This window comes from Mixophyes fleayi, chromosome 6, assembly GCF_038048845.1.
Source record: "Mixophyes fleayi isolate aMixFle1 chromosome 6, aMixFle1.hap1, whole genome shotgun sequence".
NCBI lineage: Eukaryota > Metazoa > Chordata > Amphibia > Anura > Limnodynastidae > Mixophyes > Mixophyes fleayi.
The window spans coordinates 33,618,760-33,640,407 of NC_134407.1; the positions used below are offsets into that span (position 1 = coordinate 33,618,760).

The 21,648-nt window shown below is 39.8% G+C and overlaps 1 protein-coding gene and 1 long non-coding RNA gene across 3 annotated transcripts in view; one reads left to right on the top strand and one right to left on the bottom strand.

The window, feature by feature from the left end:
• The window catches only part of LOC142161028 (uncharacterized), a 55,178-nt gene that overhangs the window by 29,126 nt on the left and 4,404 nt on the right, over nucleotides 1-21,648 (top strand). The gene's annotated exons all lie outside the window — the stretch shown is intronic.
• LOC142161027 (arsenite methyltransferase-like) overlaps nucleotides 14,552-21,648 on the bottom strand; it is a 30,079-nt gene continuing 22,982 nt past the window's right edge. For both annotated transcript variants that reach the window (XM_075216231.1, XM_075216232.1), the window contains exons 10-11: nucleotides 20,581-20,691; nucleotides 14,552-14,741 (exon numbers count right to left, since the gene is read on the bottom strand). In XM_075216231.1, the coding sequence (XP_075072332.1) occupies nucleotides 14,655-14,741; nucleotides 20,581-20,691 (198 nt within the window). In that variant the 3' untranslated portion in view covers nucleotides 14,552-14,654. The remainder of the gene's footprint in view (nucleotides 14,742-20,580; nucleotides 20,692-21,648) is intronic.

A 21,648-nucleotide genomic window follows, 5' to 3' on the forward strand; every position in this document is an offset into this window, starting at 1 on the left:
ATAGGTTAGTTTTTATGCAGACATGAACTGCATATGTTGGATGTGGAACAGTATATATGCATTGGCCTGTGTATGTGGACATTGGGATGTTTGTGGTGTACATAAGCTTCCTGGATCTTTGTATGACATTGGTGGTTTAAAAATATATATATGGTGGGCAGGTGTGGTGCATGAAACACATTAAACAAACTCATACTTTTCTTATCTTGTTTCCAGCAGATATGGGGGTAAATGTATCAAGCTGCAAATTTTGCAGCAATTTGAAATTGCTGTAAATCACTACAGCTCATCTGTGATTTTAGCCTCCAAGTCAATATGAAATAGCGATATTGAATCTCAAATTAGAAATTGCTGTTGATCTCAAGTGAGTTGTAGTGGTTTTCTAAAAACAAGAAGAGTCTCAAATCTCCCGTGTTCAGTGTTTAGATCATGATTTTCAACCGGGACTGGTGATCCAAAGCAGAGGAACCCACAGGGGTGGGGGCTGCAATTGTGTTCTGGATCCCTTGTACCTAGGGAATCCAGCTGGTTGTCATTATGGCAGAGGGAAACCACACAGCAGGTTCCTCACCTGTAGTGCTACCAGCTCCGGATGGCTAAGTCTAGTGCTGGTTTTAAAAAAATCAGGGGGAACCCACGCTTTTTGTACCCCAGATTTTGCTTCAGCCAGCCTAGACTGGTAACACTAGGGATAATCTGGTTTGGGGGTGGGGTGAGGGGGGCACACACACTTTTCTTTATTTTCTTTTTTTAACAATTAGGTCATTCATTGTGTATTATTGAACTGTGTGGTGCCTTTGGTTATATTAAGAATGACCAGCAGTGGTATGATTTGTTTGCTAATCTCGCTTATCCAAAGCAGCGTCTTCACTATGTTGATTTTCAAGGTGATCTCTGGTGACTCGTGGATGTACTTAAGTTATTTGCACCTACAGGGAGTCAGTCAGAGCAAACATTCACACTCATAGTACTGGACTCTACCTCATGTTCTCCTCTTGCTATCACTGGTTTCCAGATCTTCCCTTTCAGAACATAGGTTCACTTTGGCACTTTCAACTCTTAAAAGCATATACAGCTGCTCTGTCTCTCACTGGATTATGGAAATTTCCTCCTGGAACTCAGGCGCACTTTGGCACTTGACAGCGACCACCTATCTCTCTCTCGTCCCAACTATAGTCAAAGGTGAATGGTTGAAATTGCTCTCTGACCCTGACAGCTAGTGAGGGAATCCTGCCCTGAAGAGTTTTCCTGGGGACTGGTCAGGTGTTTAAATAGTCAGTTCCCACCATTACTAGTTGGTTTTACTTGTAAATTATTTATCTCAACAACAATTATAGAAAAGGATATTGAGTGGTAAAACCATAAGATTAAGTGTAGTAAAAGCAAATACTTGGCATAGAAAGCACTCAATAGGAATCATCCAGTGGGTCATGACCTCAGTTGGCAGACTGTCAAGGGTCCCGAGGTCACTCTGTGAGCAGGGGAAATCATGTTGGTGAAGGCAAGATTTCCCTTGTAGAGTGAATAGACAGAAGCTCTACATCAGTTGTAAGAAAGGAAAGAGGGAAGAAGGGGTAGGGTGAGCAGCATCTTGTTAGGTGCTACAGGGGCATATAAAATAATAAAGTACGCTCACCTCACCTTCTTTCCAGCAGAACTCATTGAGGTAACAAATGCCTCCAATAGACAGGTGTTTTGTTTTCTTTCATGTTCCATTATACAAAGCATTCTGCAAGTTCTTAAAAGACAGGATGACTATAGGGTCTAAAGCAAGCTTGGAAGGTCCAGAGTGGTCCGAGACTATTCCCTGGAGGTGAGGAATCCAGCTCACAAGCCTTGGTGAGGTCTGCAGGAGTGACCTGAGGTTTACTCACCAGTGGGAACCAGCAATAGACAAAGGTATCAGTGGTGGAAGGGAACCTCTCAGTTTGTTTGAAACTCTGTCGGTCTAGTCGAGTCATGGGGCAACAGAGTGGAGGAGACTCTTAGAGAGGAATTGGGAAAGTCACTCCAGGGGAGGAGGTTTGCATCAAGCAAGGCTTCTGGGTTCTCAAATAATGAAAAGGAGCAGAGGGCTCAGAGCCAATGTCTGCTGGCTAAGAGACAAGGAAAGAGTTGGCCAGGAGTGCGAAACAAAGCAAAGGAGTTTGCAACTGTTGATTTGAGGTGCAGTGACAGCTTGAGAAGTCAGCAGGCAAGAACTTCCAGGCAACTAGAAAGATGGCGCCCTGAGGGTGCTAAGGCCGTAGTTGCCAACAGGCGGTCTTCGGGTTCACAAAAGAAAACACTGGTAGGTAATCTGTTATCTGGGTGTGGAAACCACAAGATACTACTCTTACCTGTATCGATACGTTTAACGCAGAAAAGATGGACATCTTACCATGTTTGCTATATTAATTCCAGACATTACTGGTTCGGGTTCCCCCTTCTGCTCTGGTGGCATTGCAGATGACATGTAGCAAATTTATATGGGGAGACAAGAGGCCCAGACTCAAGCGCACTTCCCTGGTGAAGCCTGCTGACGAGGGAGGACTTTGTCTCCCTCTTCTCTCTAACTACTACTTGCTACCCAATCACACCATGTAATTTCATGGTGCATTAACCCGGGTTTAAAAAATGGGTAAATATTGAGAACGCCATGACCCCGTAGGCCCCTTTGCACTATCTACCCTGGCTGTCCGGGACACACAGACCTGCCTTTGCATATGAGTGTCCCACGATTCAATTTACTCTCTTGATATGGGACTCTGTGAACAGCCCCATATCCCTCTCTTCTGACCCCAATACGGAGACACCCCCAGTTCCCTCCAGGTAATGTAGACTCTATGATTGTACCCTGGAAATAAAAAAAGATTGGTTTCTTCACATAATGGGTGAATTTGGCCCTCCCTCATTTGCAGATCTCTCGTCCAGACATGGCATTCCAATGTCTCTGCACTTCTTGTACCTACAGATTCATAGCTTTATCTATTCGCAAACGCATACTAAAAAACTCTGACAATTACTACCTTTTGAGCATAATTGTATTTATTCAGTGGGGCATAGAGGAAAATATTTCAATGCTATACCGCTTCCTCCTCAAGCTAAATTCACCCCCATTGGATCCCCATGAGAAGGCATGGAAGGCGGACCTCGGGCTGGCTCTGGACAGCGAGGTATGGTCAGCAATTCGGAAACGAGTAGCCAAGGCATCCATCAATGCGAGTGTCAGAGAAACAGCTTACAAAGTATATTCGAGATGGTACCTAGTCCGAATTAAACTTCATTGCATGTTCCTAACAACACCAGACAGGTGCTGGCGAGGTCGTGGAAGACACGACACTCACCTAAACATCTGGTGGGACTGTCCCATTATCCAACCATTGTGGAACACAGTACTGACTCTCCTTCACCAACTTACAGCTGTTCATATCCCCAGAGACCCCGCATTTTTTTTGCTCAATAAAGCCGCCCCATCTATAAGCAAACCAATGGACCTGACACTCCAGGTCAGTCAAGCTTGTAAACTATTAATAGCCCGAGCTTTGAAAAAGACACTATCCATTACCAAACCAGAATTGATAAATAGATTATGATTCATCTCGTCCATGGAATACATTACAGCCCTCCTTAACGACAGTCTTCCCAAATTTCACTAGACATGGATGCACTGGTACAGATTACACGGCTCCTCAGTTCTGGGTAGGTTGTAAATGAAAGCTTTTAGCCCTCCCCATCTTCATCCCCTCCCCTTCCTATTGTCCCTCTTCCTTTTCCTTTCTTCCAGAATCTCCCTTAAGTCTCTCTTCCTTTACAATATTATTAGAAAAACCACTTTGTTATACTTAAACCCTATTGTTAAGATATAACGTGGAACTAATATTTGTATCATACTGTTTTCTCTCATTGTACTTGTTCTACAATGTTGTCCATTGAACAAGAGATTTAAAAAAAAAAAAAAGAAAACACTGGCAGTAAATGTCAAGAGTAAAAGTGAGCTGGCTAATATGTGAGCACAATCGTCATGTTGTTGGCTATCTTTTCCTTCACAGAGGAAGAAGTCTTCAGCAGTGGCCGAAACTGAACTTTCTGCTTCAATTGACAAATGGTACGAAGGATATATTTTATAAAAAGACATGTAAACATAAGTCTCAACATCTATAGAAGCCTCAACCTTTGGACATTTAATCATCTGTTATTTTACAATATATGTTACAGCAATTTAAATGATGAGAATAGTCTAGCTATATGGTTACATGAAATAAGTTAATATGAGAACAACAAACACTTTTTTGCTATATGAGACTGATAATAAAGGCATACTAAGTAGGTAGATAAATCTATCCCTTCCTGATCCGTTTAATGGGCTTATAGTATACACTTTTTTTTTTTAACATTTTTGGGCACATTTGTCATATTTCTTTTTCACATTATCTGCATTTTATATCAAATATTTTGCAGTTAAAAATTAGTGAACAAAAAAATGGGGTCTGGATAAATTGAATTTATTTTAACAAATAATAATTTAAAAGTTTTTTAAATCAATTTTCATTCTGTAGATTGGAGTGACTCTGTTTCAACATTCTGATCTTTTAGCAGAAATCTCTGCATCAAGAGTCTCCATTATATTCCATTTAGTGGAGTGTAGTCTTTTTTCATTTTCAGATGGCTAGTATCTTAGCAGCCGATCTGTTTCATTTATATAGTCGGATATTTTCAAAGCTATATCATTTTTAGCATCTTCTGAAGAAATAGTCTCAGGGAAGGATTGTTCCTAATCCTCTCTAGTTAATTAATTACCACCACAATCCTCAGCATACGATGTTGGCATTCCATATGGGTAGGCATAAATATTTCCAGTGGGGCAGCAAGCCAGGAAGACGTTGGCAAGGGCCCTACGCTTACAGCGCTCTTAAACTTTTATCTCTAAGATAAAAGATTACTAGGAAATAACCTTACACACCAAATAAATAGTAGATACCATTCATAAATATTACACTAAATAGTACAATTCATCAGAACCCCTCTCTCCTTCTCAGTATACAACCAGATTCCAATTCGTAAATTCATATCTCGCTAGAACAAAATAATTATCATGGAAGGATTAAGAGCGTAACTAGAATGGACCTTCATGCTCATAAAGCTAAATATTCATGCCCACACTGGCATTGTAGGGTATAAATTACATAGAAAGAATCACAATATATAAATTGTTTAATATGGAATTTGTTCTTTGTAATATTGGAATTATCTAAAGTTTCTCTTTCTCATGTTCCACTAATCTTGTGCTTGGTTCCAAAATATTTTTCATGTTCCTATTTCTTTTAAAGATAAGATAATATTCCTGTTATAGAACAATTTATAATTTATATTATTTTATTTTTATTACTTAGCATGTATTAGGATTCAAAGGCAGAGATATTTGTAATGCAAATAATATGAAAATCGAAGCAGCAGTTTTTCAACAAATAAGATGGTACAGGTACCAATAGTTCTGAATTTGGAATAGTATAATGTACACACTAATGCTGGAGACCCAGGATATACAGGTATGTAGATAGTTCAAATGGATGAGAGTCCAGTCACTACAGAGATGGAATGCAGAGCTCAGTGGACTCTACCGAGACAAGCACGGAGACTCTCACTGCTAGATGTAAGGAGCCGGAAAGAGATTTTTAAGATTAGGGAATGTTGTCACTATGATTAAGAGAATAATTGAGCTCACCGTTTGCCGCTTTATCTCATCCAAGTATTAAAATTAAATTCACAGTAATACTACCAGGTATTTGGTATAGTAAATAAGTGTGTACTCTTATTAGTAGATTCTCTGTTTATGCACAGTGAGAGTACACAAAAAATACTCTGTTAATTGAAAGGATTTTGAGGTTGATGATTATGGACACTTTTATGTAACAGCTATATTATTATTGTTACTGCTTAACATTATAGTTATACTGACTATATTCTGTTATTTAAATATAATTCTGTGTGACTGCTGGGCAAGAATAGTCAGACATCAGTTGGATTTGAGAAACTTACACTCTCATCTTCATCTAGTAACACTGGTGAGACATCTGGATGCCAGCACCTCTACTGAAGAACCATGTCAGGAACTGATAACGCATGTAATTTGGATGTTACTGCAAGGGGTTAAGCACTCAATCTTGCCTACACCTTTCGCACAAGTTGTAGATTTAGCTGAAACATACACCAACTCTGTGGTCAATTTGATATGTGGTATGGATCCTTTGAAAGCAATATACAAGCTGTGAAACTATTCATTCTGTTCCATTTGATGCAAGTGTGTTAACTTTCAGTCCTGTTATTATTAATTTTGCATTGAATTATGGCTTTTTGAATAATTTGCCTTTTGTTTGGGGTGTCTTGTGGGTGTAGGGATTCATGGATATAGGCCTTATTGTGCACTATGTTTGTTTGAGTATCCAATGGCACTGCCTATTTTATTGTTACAGTTTATTGTAGAGCTGAGTGTTTTAAATAACTTGTAATGCTGGGGGCCATGTGATTTCCTGGCTTTTTCCGTGTTTAGTACCTCTTCTTCATCCACAGTCCATACCTTTACTTTCAGATCCTTCTTTTACTCCCATTCTTTCCCACCACTGCTTGGTCCTTCCTCAACTCCAGACCACTACTTTATCCCCAGTCCTTTCCATCTCCCTGAGGCTTACATTCACCCTTATTTTACCACCAGTCCTTTCTTTCACCTCTGAGCTTTATGCTTCCCTAAAGTACCTTTCTTTACCAAAAGTGCTTTTCCTCACCCACCCTTCTTTCACATCCACAAATCTATTTATCCTCAGTCCTTTTTTTCACCCTCGGGTCCTTGCTTCACCTAAAGTCCCCTACATTACTAACAATCCATATTTCACTCCTCACCTCCAGATTTTTATCCCCACTGATTTTCTTCTCAATCAGGTCCTGCTTCACCTCTGCGCCCTTAATTTACCCATCAGTCCTTTCTTCACATTTACTCTCTAATCATCATTATCAGCAGCTATTTATATAAAGCCATTAATTCCGCAGCGCTGTACAGAGAACTCATTCACATTAGTCCCTGTCATATTTGAGCTTACAGTTTAAATTACCTAACATAGACACACACAGACTAGGGTCAATTTGATAGCTGCAAATGAACCTACTAGTATGTGGGTTTTTTTGGAGTGTGGGGGGAAACGGGAGCACCTGAAAGAGGTGCGAAGAGAATGGAGGAGTGGAGTCAATGTGCAGAGAGCCCAAGGAGAAGATTTGCTGTGTAGCTAGTGTACAAAAGTTATAGGTAATGCGAACAGAATGGAAGAGGGCCCTGCTCACTAAAGCTTACAATCTAAAAGGAAAGGGGCAGACAGACGGTTGAAACATGGGGGTGAGTAAGGGGATCTGAGGGCAAGATGGAGGATGAAAGAGGTTGAGATATACTACATGGTGAATTGGTTAAGTGGTGAACTAGTAGACTTTTATAAACAGGTGGGTTTTCAATGACAGTTTGAAGCTATACAGGGTTGGGGATAGTCTGATAGATCGAGGGAGATTCATTACAGTGGTGGCGTGCAGCACGGGAGAAATCTTGGGTTAGGGGAAGAAAGGCGACTGTCATTGGCTGACCGCAGTGGGCAAGAGGGAGTATGTATGGAGATGAGGTTGGAAATGTAGGGAGCAGTGGAGTTGGAGAGGGCCTTGTACGTGAGCGTGAGGAGTTTCAAGAGGATTCTGTAAGGGAAGGGGAGCCAGTGTAAGGCCTGGCAGAGAGGGGAGGCAGATGTGGAGCAGTGAAAGAGGAAGATAAGTCTATCTGCAGCATTAAGTATAGATCAAGAGGAGCGAGATGGGAGTGGGGGAAGCCAGTAAGGAAAAGGTTGCAGTAGTTGAGACGAAAAATGATCAGTGAGTGGATAAGGACAGAACCCTGTGGGACTGTTTCGGGAAGGATGGATGGGGGAGGAGGAACCAGAGGTAGAAACAGAGAAGGAGCGGTTGGTGAGATAGGAGGTGAACCACGAAAGGAAGGTGTCAGAAAGGCCAATAGTGTAAAGAGTGTGGAGGAAAGGGTGATCCACAGTATCAAATGCCACAGAATCCTTTAAGAACAAAGACAGAGGTAAACAAAAAAAGAATAAAATGAAATGCAGTAGTAAAAGCAAACAAGTTTCTTAAAACAGGAAATCAATACTCATATCTGTTCATGTAATTCTGGTGCCAGGGAAAGCAGAAAGTTCAGCAGCACTTCAATAACCAACTGATCCTCTTAGTCTGACAAGGTAACATTTTTTTCATCAGTTTTTTAAACCTCAAACTCAGTCCCCTTCCTTGTGAGGTTTTATGACCTATACTCACAAGCCACTTATTAGTCAATTATTCATATACATGACATATTTCCTCCCAAACATCTTAGCCACATAATAATCAGAGCATCCATTTACCAATATATGCACACCAAACAACTATATGATAATAATTATTTGGGACAATACTTAATTTCTATAGATTCCCTGATAGGCAGACAAGTCTACTTAACGTATGCGATGTAGTTAATTTCCCTAATTATGTGTGTATATATATATATATATATATATATATATATATATATATGCCCAAAGTTATAGTAAGTTATAGTAAGGAGAAATGAAGGTGCTGCCCATGGCAACCAATGAGATTCTAGCTATAATTTTATAGATATGGTGACTAGGTCTGATTAGTTGCTATGGGCAACACCTTTTCCTTTTTAGAAGTTTTAGTAAATTTACCCATCAGTCTGCTAGCTAAATACCCCCTGCTAGGACTGGCAGGGCCATCTTTTCCATTGGGCACGATGGGCAGCTGCCTGGGGGCCCCATGGGCAAGGGGGCCCCATAGGCACGGCTCTTAATGAGAATAAATAATCCTGTAAAAGAATAAAACCTGCAAAAAAAACCTACAAGGGTCACTGAGCAAGTACATCTATCTATCTCTATCTCTATATATCTATATCTATAATTGTATCTGTATACATCTATATATCTATATCTAGGGGCCCTGGTGCACTGCTTTGCCCGGGGGCCCATAATGTTGTTAATATGGCCCTGAGGATTGGCCAAAATCAACAGGAGGGGGCCAGGCTATGGCAAATAGACAGAGGAGATTAACCCCTTCTCTGCTTTCACACACATTTCAGAAATTGCACACGATCAGTTTGTTATAATTCAATCTCTGGTGTACTTGCACACAGAGGCTTAGACCTTCACCTTCATCACAACAACAACATTATGCAAATCATTAATTGGACTCCTGAAAACAAGCCATCTTAATTAGCATCTAGCCCATTAATGATATCATAAGCTACAATTCACACTTTAAATGACAGAGAGGTCCCATAAGACAATTCATGTTAAGAAAGCTACACTGAGGCAGTTACCGTTCTCATTAGGATTCTTGGCCAAGGCTGGAACAAATATGCCTATGGGACAAGTTTTCTGCAGATGAATATTTCTGGCAACGTGTGGGGTGGATAGGCTACACCATTTCAAAAGGCTTACAAAGGAAATTAACGAGAACTTTAAGATATGGCTATATTTCCTAGGATAAAGTGTAACACATTTTGAGCAAAGGCAGAACATGCCATACTGAGTTATAGCAATTCATGGATGCACAGGGAGTGTAGGATGTCAGGCATATTTTTCAGGGAAATGGTGTTTGAAAAAATGGTCTTCAAAGTGGGTACAAACAGGCTTAACTCGCAATGTGGCACTGTTTGAGCTTCTTCCAGTTTTAGCAGTAGGAGCTGAAGGATAGCCAGTTGGTATTCAGGTCTAATAATGAGGGAGTGGTGGAGACATTGAACACTATCAGATAAGTTACAAAATATTTGGGTGAGAACAAGGGACATCCCAGGGGTTAATAAAGAACTAGTAGACGCGTTGTCCAGGTTTCAACATTTGTTCACTTGCCTCTACAGGCCGATGTGACCCCTTACAAATGGCCTGCTCACCTTTGGAAGTTTATCAACCACAGGAGTGTGTTGAATTGATTCAGGCTTTCTTAGTTCCGAACACTTGGACCACCTACTGCCATTTCTTGGATTCCTGGGTAGCTTTTGCAAAGGTGAGGTGGTTAAGATCACCAGGTGCAACCCAAGTAAAGGCCATTGAGCAATTTGTTTTTTGATATGAGGGAGCAAGGGTACGTGGCAAGGTCAGCAGAGAAAGTGTGCTTGTAGGTATCTTATTAGACTGGCCCGATGTAACTAAGCAGTCTACTGTGAGGAGAATGTCGGCAGGCTGGAATAGGCTCACCTTGGCCCTAGATAGCAGGTGCCCAATTAGGCCAGCGGTGCCAGATATGATTGCTGACATCTCTCAAGAGTGTGCTGGTCTAAGTTCGAAATACATGTAATTCAGAGCAGCTATGAGAATAAGTGAGTTAGTGCCAGGAGAAAATAAGTTGGGAAGCTAGACATAGCTGATATTAAGCTGAGCGGAGGTCAAGAATAGATCACCCTCCCTAACAGGGACGTTCTGCCTGCAGGTCCGTGTCGGCAGACAGACAATTCTTCCCGGTTGCTCTGATCGTGTTTCAAACACAATCACAGCAGGCGGGTAGCATAGTCTGCTTTGCCAACATGGACCTCAAGCAGACAGTGTGTGGTAGCAGGCAGTCCACTGATTAAAGTAAATAAAAGGGCGGGGTCTAAATCCCCCCCCCAAAAAATAAAATCTTCTAGATTTACCCATGACTCTGCACCAGGCCCACTGTATTCATTTAAAGTATATGTCCATGTAGAATATCACCTACACACAATGGAGGCATCCATTTTGTGAGAATGTAGCAAATTCAATAGGAAACAGTATTATTATTATTTCCTGCTACGTTCATCATCATCATTTATTTATTTATATAGTGCCACTAATTCCGCAGCGCTGTACAGAGAAGTCATTCACATCAGTTCCTGTCCCAATAGAGTTTACAGTCTAAATTCCCTAACATACACACAGACACACACACAGACTAGGGTCATTTTGATAGCAGCCAATTAACCTACCAGTATGTTTTTGGATTGTGGTAGGAAACTGGAGCACCCGGAGGAAACCCACGCAAACACAGTGAGAACATGCAAACTTCACACAGATAAGGCCATGGTTAGTAATTGAACTCATGACTCTAGTGCTGTGAGGCAGAAATGATAACCACTAAGCCACCGTGCTGCCCACAATAGTATCTCATGTATATTAGTCAGTCAGTGCCTCAGTGATGTCACGGATTCCAAAAAAAGTTTATAGGCAGTAAACAGTTGGAGCCCACAAACTCATTCCTCCACTGTGTGTAGGTGACAAGTCTATTTTTTTTACATTTTCTAGTTTAATACTAAACTCTAAGCTCTAACACAATTACCTAAGCTATTACAAACATCGCACATTGTGATGCCCACATCATGGTGCAACAGTACAACAATATTATCTGATAAATTCAATTATTTCATAGCCTTACAGAAGAAAGTAACCCAGTTCCAGCACAGTAAAGTGTTCAGTATTGATACGATGCATAGGGGGCACCCAGTTCAAAAAAGGCGCAGCCAACATTAGCCAAAATTAACAGAGATAACTCGGCAGCAGGCCCTCCCCCCACACCCAGTCACAAAACAGCAATGTGTTGTCAATACAAGGTTTGACAGACAGTCCTTGTCTGCAACCTAGGGCCATATATTAAGTGGAGGAAGAGCACTCAGTCCGGGTCAAAGTCAGTTACCAACGACCATACTGCATATTTCAATTTTGCCCATCTAGACCAAACTTTCTAGTATTTAGGCATAATATTCGGGACTGATAAGTAATTGGTTTATGCCCTACAGCTTCATTAACCTGGTTTATCCAGCTGACAGAGTAAGGCCCCTCCCGGGCCATCCATGTTCTAGTAATGGTGACCTTGGCCAAAGCGAGGAGATTCGTAATGTACCTGGTCGAGCTCCTACCCAACAGAAGGTCCAGGCCCAGTCCAAAGACACAGATCTTGGAGAACAATATCGGGACAGAGATACCTGTGGCACGTATGCCCTCCGCCACCTTTGACCAGAAATCCCCAACCACAGGAAACTCCAGAGCAGGTGATAGAAGGTAGCGGAAGCAGCCCCACACTTCGGGCAGACAGAGGCATTTCTATCACCCATCCGGGCGAGCCTTCTCTGTGAGTAGTATACTCAATATTATATATAAAGCTGTACTTGCCTGTATCTGATACAGGATTTGGCCCTTCTAGCACTATCCAACATATATTTCCAATCCTCATTCTCTAAGGGTCCATCTCCCACCCCACTCTCAGCCTGCCCAGGTCCTCAGCATTCAGAAGGGAAAGAACATTAGCATATAGTATCTTGACTGAGCCTACCTGTCGGTGGAGCAAGAGGAGGGGGCCTGGGTTAAAGATAATATGAAAATGACCAAACTGAGCAACTAGAGTGTGGTGTAATTGTAGGTAGTTGTAAAATAGACAATTTGGGAGGGGAAAATCCAACTGTAACTAAGCGAATGATTTTAAGGTGCCATTTAAGTATAGTTGGACAAAAGAAGTGACATCCACAGCACGCCAATGGGGAAACTGCTGTAATTTAAATAGCCCCAGCAGGAAAGAATTAACCCAGATTGGAGTGTCAGGATCCACACCCTCGCTGTTTAGTGCATCATATTCCAAATAACAGGGCCTGTTTAAGCAATGGCAGAACGACCCTGGAAAGCCAGGTGCCCAGTAGAGCCTGAATGGGAGGCCTACGAATCCCCGTCCATCTGCCAAGGAAGCCCAACCAAGTCAGCCGTTGGAGAGTTCGACAATTCTAATTTAACTTTATCTTTCAAATACATTTGTACTGCTTTGGGGATGTAAGGCAAGAGTAAAAGCTTTAAGTATTAAATTATATTACGAGAGAAAAAAGCATCAACTAAAAGCAAAAATGACGCACACATAACCATTTTAATTTTTTTTTTAAATGAAAGTAATAACATGAGTTTTAATTATAATACATGACAATTGATAAATGCAAAAATATAGGTGCTGCAAATCTGATCCATTTTTTGCAGTTTACCCCCAGTCACATGACAGACCAGGGTTTCAAATAGTTTTTCCCTTATGATAGTAAATCTTGGACAAATGTATAAATGTTTACAAAGGAATCTCATATGTCTTCAAATGTATAGTTAAGAAACTCTGTTCTACATTATGGGCTTTTAAAGGGACTCAAACCTTATAATTTTTATGTTCCTTTATTTGCATAATGTAAATAGTAAGGAATTAATGTATAAAAATGATAATGTTTATAGGACTTTATCTAGTTTCTATAATGGTGCTAAGATAGTAAACTTGTACAGCTCACCATTCAGTGCCATTGTCATTAGTTTTCTTCTCTTCCCATGATGTATTTATCTAATCCAAAGGTCAGTTTTGATTAAAAGTCATAGGGGTATACTTACTAAACTGCGGGTTTCAAAAAGTGGAGATGTTTACTATAGCATCCAATCAGATTCTAGCTTTCATTTATTTAGTGCATTCTACAAAATGAAAGCTAGAATCTGATTGGTTGCTATAGGCAACATCTCCACTTTTTCAAACCCACAGTTTAGTAAATATACCCCATAATCTTCTCACAAAATATTAACTTAAGCTAGTGGCAAGGGATTTTTGGCCATCACTGGGGGCGTGGTATGATGTCATTGGAGGAGTGTGCAGGTCTAGAAAATATGACAGGCAAAGAGGTAGTGACCACAATCCCCTAAGTTTAGAGGTAGCCTACACAGAGGAATAATATAAAATAATACCTTGCTTATATGTTTCAGAGAGCTAATAACAATTAGGAAAAGAATATTTTTTACTTGACAGTCCATTTAAAGTGTAACTGTCTCTTACGCACAGTATAGACAGTTATTTTGTGCAGCCAAATAACTAGTAATGCCACATCGTGCCTTGTGATTCAGTAATGCCACTAGTTGCTAGTGACTTGATAGGCTGAAAATCAATTTAGCTAACAAAATGGCTGCCTCCAACTAGAATTGGCCAGGTCTAGAATTATGTTTACAGAGCAGAGAGTTTGCCATGAGGGTGATGTGGGGGTTCTCCTGTGAGGGCCTCAGAAGGTGGAGCCTCACCTCCGGGTCCCATTGCAACACCACCCCTTCCCTGTACCTACAGCAGTTCCGCCACAGAGCAGGCTTATCAATAGACCTTAATAAGTCTGATATGTAATGAGCAGTACTAAAACTGTGAATGCTTGAAAATATTGACAGTCATTCTTTGACATTGATGTGTTGACAGTGGCAGATTATAATAATGGCATTTACGGAGGTAGCCTGGGGTCCAAATCTAAATGGGGGCCCAGCCCCTTCACATTTAAACTCAGATGGGTTTCTAATTTATATATATTTTTTACCAACAGGAACATTTTACTATGTGTTTTACTGTTAGTAAATCTATTAGCAGAAATAGATGTGGCTAGTGACATACTGGATCTACTTCAGATACTTATATGAACATGTCTTGGAGTACCAACTTGTAAATCCAGTCAGTGGTGATCCGTGAATATACATTCTACACACAAGTATTGAATTTTAAATATTTTTCTTTATTTCTTCACAAACCCCCTTCAATAATGCTTGTTATGATGCGTCTCCATTCACTTGCACTCCTGCGTATTCCAGGCTCCTTTAGGAACATATTTTTGGTTCACAGCAGCTGCCAGAAATACCGGCCTGACTGCAAGCTGCAAACTGAAATGGGTCCGTGATTATATCCTGCAAGAAAAGAACAACAATTTAGAAAGTTTTAGCTATTATACTTTCATTTGTCGAGTGGAGTTCATTAAGTTATATAACTGATTATTTGCCTGGGTTCCTGTTGGTCCCCAGTTTTAAATAAGAGTCCAGCTATGCTCTTCTCACTCCTGTTTTACTCAGACAGCAGGTTGTCAATGTCCCTCCTACATGAACTTCCTGCTCACATAAAAGGAAGAGCGCTAACACCCTGTCTGTTTGAGACAAGGAACCAGCAGAAGAAGTGAGGAGAGAGTGGTTGGACCATCAGAGACATTGGGGGGACATCTGGATGAACTCACAACTCCAGGTAAATAACATTCAGTAGTATTGTCTAACTTAATGAATTCCACGGAGCACATATACAGTAAAATATACACACAAATACATAAACACATAATTGTATGATTTCTTTGGTATAGTCCACAAAGTACAGGGCAATATAAGTACACATGGTTTAAATGGGAGGGCTCAGCACCGCCAACTGCTGGTCATAAGTGGTAATGCCATTTTTGCATTTATTTTAAAATTAATTAATTTGAATCAATTTGACAGTATTTCTTTACTTGAGGGGACTTCAGACATGTATAAATGCAACTGCCGACTACAGTGGATACAGCCCCTTGTGGGCTGACTCTATATCTAGAATGTCTGTGGTTTCTAGAGAATTAATAGGCTATATTGCCGTGACCCCAGCGCTGTGAACAGTTTTTATATTCTCCTGTGTTGCATGGGTTTCCTCAGGGTGCTCCAGGTTCCTCACACTGTCCAAAAACATGCTGATGGGTTAATTGACTTCTGGAAAAATTAAACCTAGTGTATTTGTTAGGACATTTAGAATGTAAGTTCCAATGGGACAGTGACTGATGTGAATGATTACATATTTACTGTACAGCACTGTATATTGTGTTTGGTGCTATGTCAATATATATGATAAGAATAATTATGTGCAGCTCTTCTGATGAAATCACTGGAAACAGAGCTGCAGGGCACCGATGGGGAATAAGGAAGGTTTATAGGTCACTATATTTGTAGAGAAGCTATATATTTACTGATGATGGATTAATACTAAATTGGGACCTAAGTGGTAGGCAAGACATAGCATCAACCACTGTCATAGTTATATTTGGGATAATGCACTCCCTACTGTACATTATATGGATCTTAGAAGTTGTGTTACCATGCAAAAGTACAAGGCTGTAGTCCGAGTGCTTTTATATAGGTCACAGGAATCCAAGGTGACTTCTAGTAACCATGGGGTGTATTTAAGAAAACACGGTAGTGCACTATCGTGCACTTACCGTGGAAATCAGGTCCCGATCAGGTCCCGATGTGCCCTCCGCATATTTAATAAAGGTGCATCGCAGCAGATATTATCTTCGTTTTTGGGAGCAGTCACCATTCAACAGTATGATGACTGCTCCCAGCCGCAATCTAACAAGTTCCGAAAGCTGGCGTACATTATCAAAATTGCAAAAATCCATTGCTGTCAGCTGTGCTCCGAAGAGCAGAGCTGGACAGCGCATGTGCGGAGGGATCACATGATCCCTCCCTGTCACTCACCGCTCTGTCTCTGCTCTGTCTCTGCAACAATAGATCTTTGTGCGCACATGCGCAATTGAAGGATGAAGAGGAACGAAGAAAACCTGGAGGAGATCCTGCGACAGCGCTTCCGAAGAGGCGGGGTAAGTATGATTTTTTTTTATCACAGAAACAGCAGTTTTTCGGAACTGCTGTTTCTGTGATCCGTTTTTAATAAAATTTGAGAAATAGTTCAATCCTTATCCATGCGATAAGGATTGATAACTATTTCTCATTTTTGCCGATGAATGATAAATGTGCCCCTATAATCCTTCCCAATAAGAAATGCTTTATTCCTTAATACACATTTTTTTCCCATTGAATCGTTGGCATCAGAACTCACTGTTTATAAGCAATGACATTGGAACTCTCTCTGCGAATAGATATAATTTACAGGGGGTTATTCATATATTAAGATATATTATTCATACATTAAAACCACTTGTGATTGGTTGAACAAACCATGCACTGTTGGTGAGCACAGAGATAAAAGATAATTACTATACTCAGCAATTTCTATATCACATATCCATTACATTAGACTGATAAAAAGATAATTATCCCAGATTTATTTCCATTAATGAATAGCGGCATCTATTCACTAATGGAACGTTATAAATGGGTATATGTTTATACTCCTTGTCATCACTTCTATAATCTCCGCTTTCCCTGGCTATCGGTTAGCATTAAAACAAAAGGTGGGTGGATGGCACATTGAAATCACCCCATGTTAAAATAATCTTTTGCATGGATAACGGTAATCCAGGCATCACCAGTGTTGGACGGGACAATTATCTATTGTATTATTTCAAACTCTAAGGGGGGTATTCAATTGTCGGCGGGATTGCCGAAAATCCCGCAGTCCGCGCAGGTATACCGTTATTACGGTAATCCTGCGCGGAAAACCCGTTAATACGGTAATTTACTCGCTGGATTTAAGCTTGCAGCTCAGGGGGCTGCGAGCTGAAATTCAGCGAGAGATTACCGTATTAACGGCAATTGTTTTTGAGCTCGGGATTTTCAGCGGTCCCGCCGTTAATTGAATATGCCCCTAAACCAGTGATGGGCAGCTTGTGGCTCTACGAACCTTCACACACACACACACAACCCCCCCCAGCTCATTCCTGCTTTATTGTCAGATTAGTTTGTTATAGCTTGTAACACTTGTTTAAAATACCTAATGACATGTTATTACAGATAAGTGTCTGTATGTCTTTGATTAAATATATTGTTTTAACGTAATATTGAGACTAAGGGTAATGTGTGGCCCTTTTGAAGGTTAGAGGGTTGCTTACGAGGCCCCTGAAGTGTATATCAGGTTGCCTATAACTGCTCTGACACGACTGGAATCTGTTTGCCACAGAACAGATGAATTGGACTTAGGAACCAATTTTACATTTGCCCATTGTCTGGCATAAATATGCTTCTTTTTGTTTTGTTTTATGTTTTTAGATAATCACAAATTGTGAAAAGCAAACAAAAAAATACAGTAATTCTCGTTAATTGCAGAATCTGAACATTTTGTCAAATGTCCCCATTACTTTGGGACAAAATAAGTGTTGCCTCCATGTAATTGGAGACAAAAAGGTGAATGCAAAAATATGTGCAAAGTTCAAACTTTATACATCAAAAATATATTTTAACTAACCATGTACCATTAGTGGAACTTTGTTTTTTGGGGGGATCTAGCAATGTAAATATATATAATTTAGTGGCAGCCTGTTGAATTATTTAATGTAACAATTTGTTGAGCAACTGAATTTCATCGCTCAAAACAATCTCATCTTGTGACCTTAGAAACAACTAGTATTTATTAACTAGCAACAAATTGAAATTCACACTTTGACCATAGTCAGGAGTTGCAATTGTCAGAATTGTTTTAATGTAAATGTGTACAATGACATTCTTCTGCTTTGTAGGTGCAAGAAACCAATAGATTTGTTTATTAATTACCATAAATGTTTAACGAAACCTGACTCAATCTCTGGTTTACACTAGTTTTTCTACTAGTACATAGCTGGGGGTTGTAGGTAAAATAGTGAACTTTTGACATAGCCCAGCATTTAAGTCACTTTAATCTATAGGCATTGTGAGAGGGGATAACATCTACATTCTATAGTGCTTGCACAGAACTACTTCCTTTTGGAACATTAAAAGACAAATGACGAGAACTAAAATGAGTAGTTTATGAATGTTCAGAAGTGGGTTCCATAATTATTATTATAAGTACAGTTTTCACCTTCCAGTGAAAAAAAAAATAAAATTACAGGACCATTTAAAAAGTGTCTTTTTTTTGTTTGAATATGGGACAAAACTAAAATGAATAACCACCTCCAATACCTACTAACAAAATGCAAACTTTAATTCAAAAATTACAACAGCAAAATCAAAACTGGTAGTGAGTCTTTTACTATATACATTTGATTAAAAATCCATCAGGTTCTACATTATGTCAATTCAAATTCGTTAGGGTTTTAGTGTTTCTATTGTGAAAGTTTATATCATTATGCAGACACTAGTGACTGGTGAGAATCTCCATTATAATATCACTGCGGAATACATCTCTCCTGTCGTTTTGTTGTACAAACATATAATCATTATTATTACTGTTATTGATTTGAAAGGCGCCACGGTGCTCCATGGGGCCGGACAGTGGGTGAAACAGAGCACACATAACACAGCGACATACAAGGTAGACACAAGAGAGACTGTGAATCTCCACCCCTGATGCATATATATATATATATATAGCTATACAATGAATTGCTTGTGTATTGCTTGTGTATTTCTAGACCTAGAAATTGTGTTAATTAATTGTACCCATCAGTGCAATTAAAAAAATACCACTGGTTAATATAACATCACAATGCAGGTGCTTCCGATTGCGATGTGTTAACCACTAATTCTACACATAAAAGAGCTAATACAACGTATTACATGTGTTTAATGAAAGCGGACTGCCTTCTTGGAATATGTGTTGAGTTTTATAAATTTAGCTGTTCCTGTGAATTAGATTATACATTTGCTGTGCAGCTTTATCAGTTGATTAGGAGTCTATATATACAAACTATTGTTTGTAGTCTGGATTCATTACTCCTTTGATGAAATTGCATAATACGATGAAATGTGTAAGCAATATCATCACCATCAACATTTATTTATATAGCGCCAGCAAACTGCGGAGCTCTTTACAATTGGGAACAAATACAAAACAATACTGGGTAATACAGAGAGGTAAAAGGGCATATAGGACAATAGGAGTTAGATACATGTTGTTAATATAGTTTATACTATTTGAATTATATCACCTAATGGAACTACATTATAGTTCTGAAGGTCTAGTAATTGAAAATTAAGGATTGGTTCTTAAATCTAGTAATGGAATATGATTTGTAGGGAGACCTAGGATTGGCTGCTGTAGCCTCTCTGGTGCACTGCTAACGGTCTGGCACCAGACAAATTCATACAGGGAAATTTGTGGACACACAGGACTTTCTGCAAGTATATTTTCTAAACTGTGTCATTTTCCTACCATTTCTTTTACTTTATTTTGAAATATATTCAGCAATACTTCGTAAGATTTCATTAGTCTATAGCAATATCAAGTCTATGACTCTATAATGAGAAGAGGATTATATCTTTATTCATCCACAGCAGTGACATTTACTGTGATTGATAAGAATACAAATTGTTTTGTTCTTTATCAATCTTTAACTACAGTTTTACAGAGCTATCTCTAGCATTTGTTTTATCTTTTTAGATATCTTTATCTGTAATAAAGTGCTTTATTTTTAATTTATTCAGTTTATTTTATTATATTTTTATATATTGAGTTTATATCTTAGCAGTGTTTTTCTTTGGTTGTAGCTGCCTGTGATTAGTAGGAGGTGCAGCCTCTTGTAACAGCTGCTGATATCAACTAGTTTTCATTCAGCGTCTTCTCAAAAAGAAGTTGCTTTTTTTCTACAGTGTATTGCTTGAGTATTCGTATGACTATATAGCTAATGGCGCTAAAGACCATCTAGAAATAAATTGCAATTTGTGCAAGTCAGTGTATTTAAAGATATACAGCAATTTGAAAGTACAGAATACAGTATCTGGGTAATTTTGTGGTGTACAATGTGGGAAAACATCTAAAATCAGGGTCCACTGAAATGCATTAAGGAATGAAGGGACTATGAAAAGTGTGAATTCCAGGAAAGTGTAAAAAATGCATTACTTTGCAGAAAATCAAACTAACCTTTTTAGATCCTGTGCTATTTTCAAGTGAGCAAAACGAAAAATGATCTGTAAACCGAGAGTTTTTCAAAATTCCATATAGCTCTTCATCCACCTCCTCAGCTCGTCCCTCCTTAAATATAGCAAAGCAAAATCACACATTATGCAGTATGTCATTTCTGAGCTTTCCAGATGAGAGCAAGGCTGGTATAAATATTCGCAGCGGTTGTCAAACAAGACTGATGTACACATTTGCAGCAGTTCATCCCTGGGCCTTGGTACTTGAGCTGGGTTACATGAACATGAGGAAGCACCTGTACAGTCTGTGTGGTAGATATTGGATGTTTTCTTGTTAGCAATATCCATGTGTGTATAATACCCTACTGTTATGATTTTAACGTGGCAACCCCTTTTTATGGACATTCGAAGGGCAGGGATAACGGGTAAGTGGGTAGGGCTTCTTCAAAAAGTGGGAGTGGTTGTCCAGAAGTGGGTATGATTGGGCAGATTGTCATGTGAATAAGGGGTGAGGTTTGTGCAGATCTGGGGAGGGACTTTATATTTCCGATTTTGCCTGAATAAAGGTCTGCTATGCATTGATATCACGACAGTGTTCTCAACATAGAACACCTCTCATACCTTCCAATCGCCCTGATTGCAATGGGACAGTCCTATTCACATACCCCAAAAGGGGTGGGGCTTATGGGACAATGGGTGTCTTAGGACAGGCCTGTGTGAAATATGACTTGAACAGATCAGGGGATGGGCTTTTGCTGTCCCAATTTTGCCTGGGTAAATGTTTGAAGGTATGTATAACTATCTGAAAGAATGGGGGAGAAGGAACAAGGCGCCTGATAGTGTAGTAATATTGGCTGTGTCTGAGTGAGGCATGAAGGGCCGACAGGGGGAATACAGTGGTAGAGGCCCACCAGAGGGGGTGTGGCCAACCACTAGAGAGGCGTAACCAAACCACTAGAGGAGGTGTGGTAAGCTCACGAAGGACATCTACACCATAGTGTAGTGTATAAAGAATGCAATGTGTATATAAAGAGTACACAGACTTGGCCTGCCCCTTAGATTGGGCAGAACA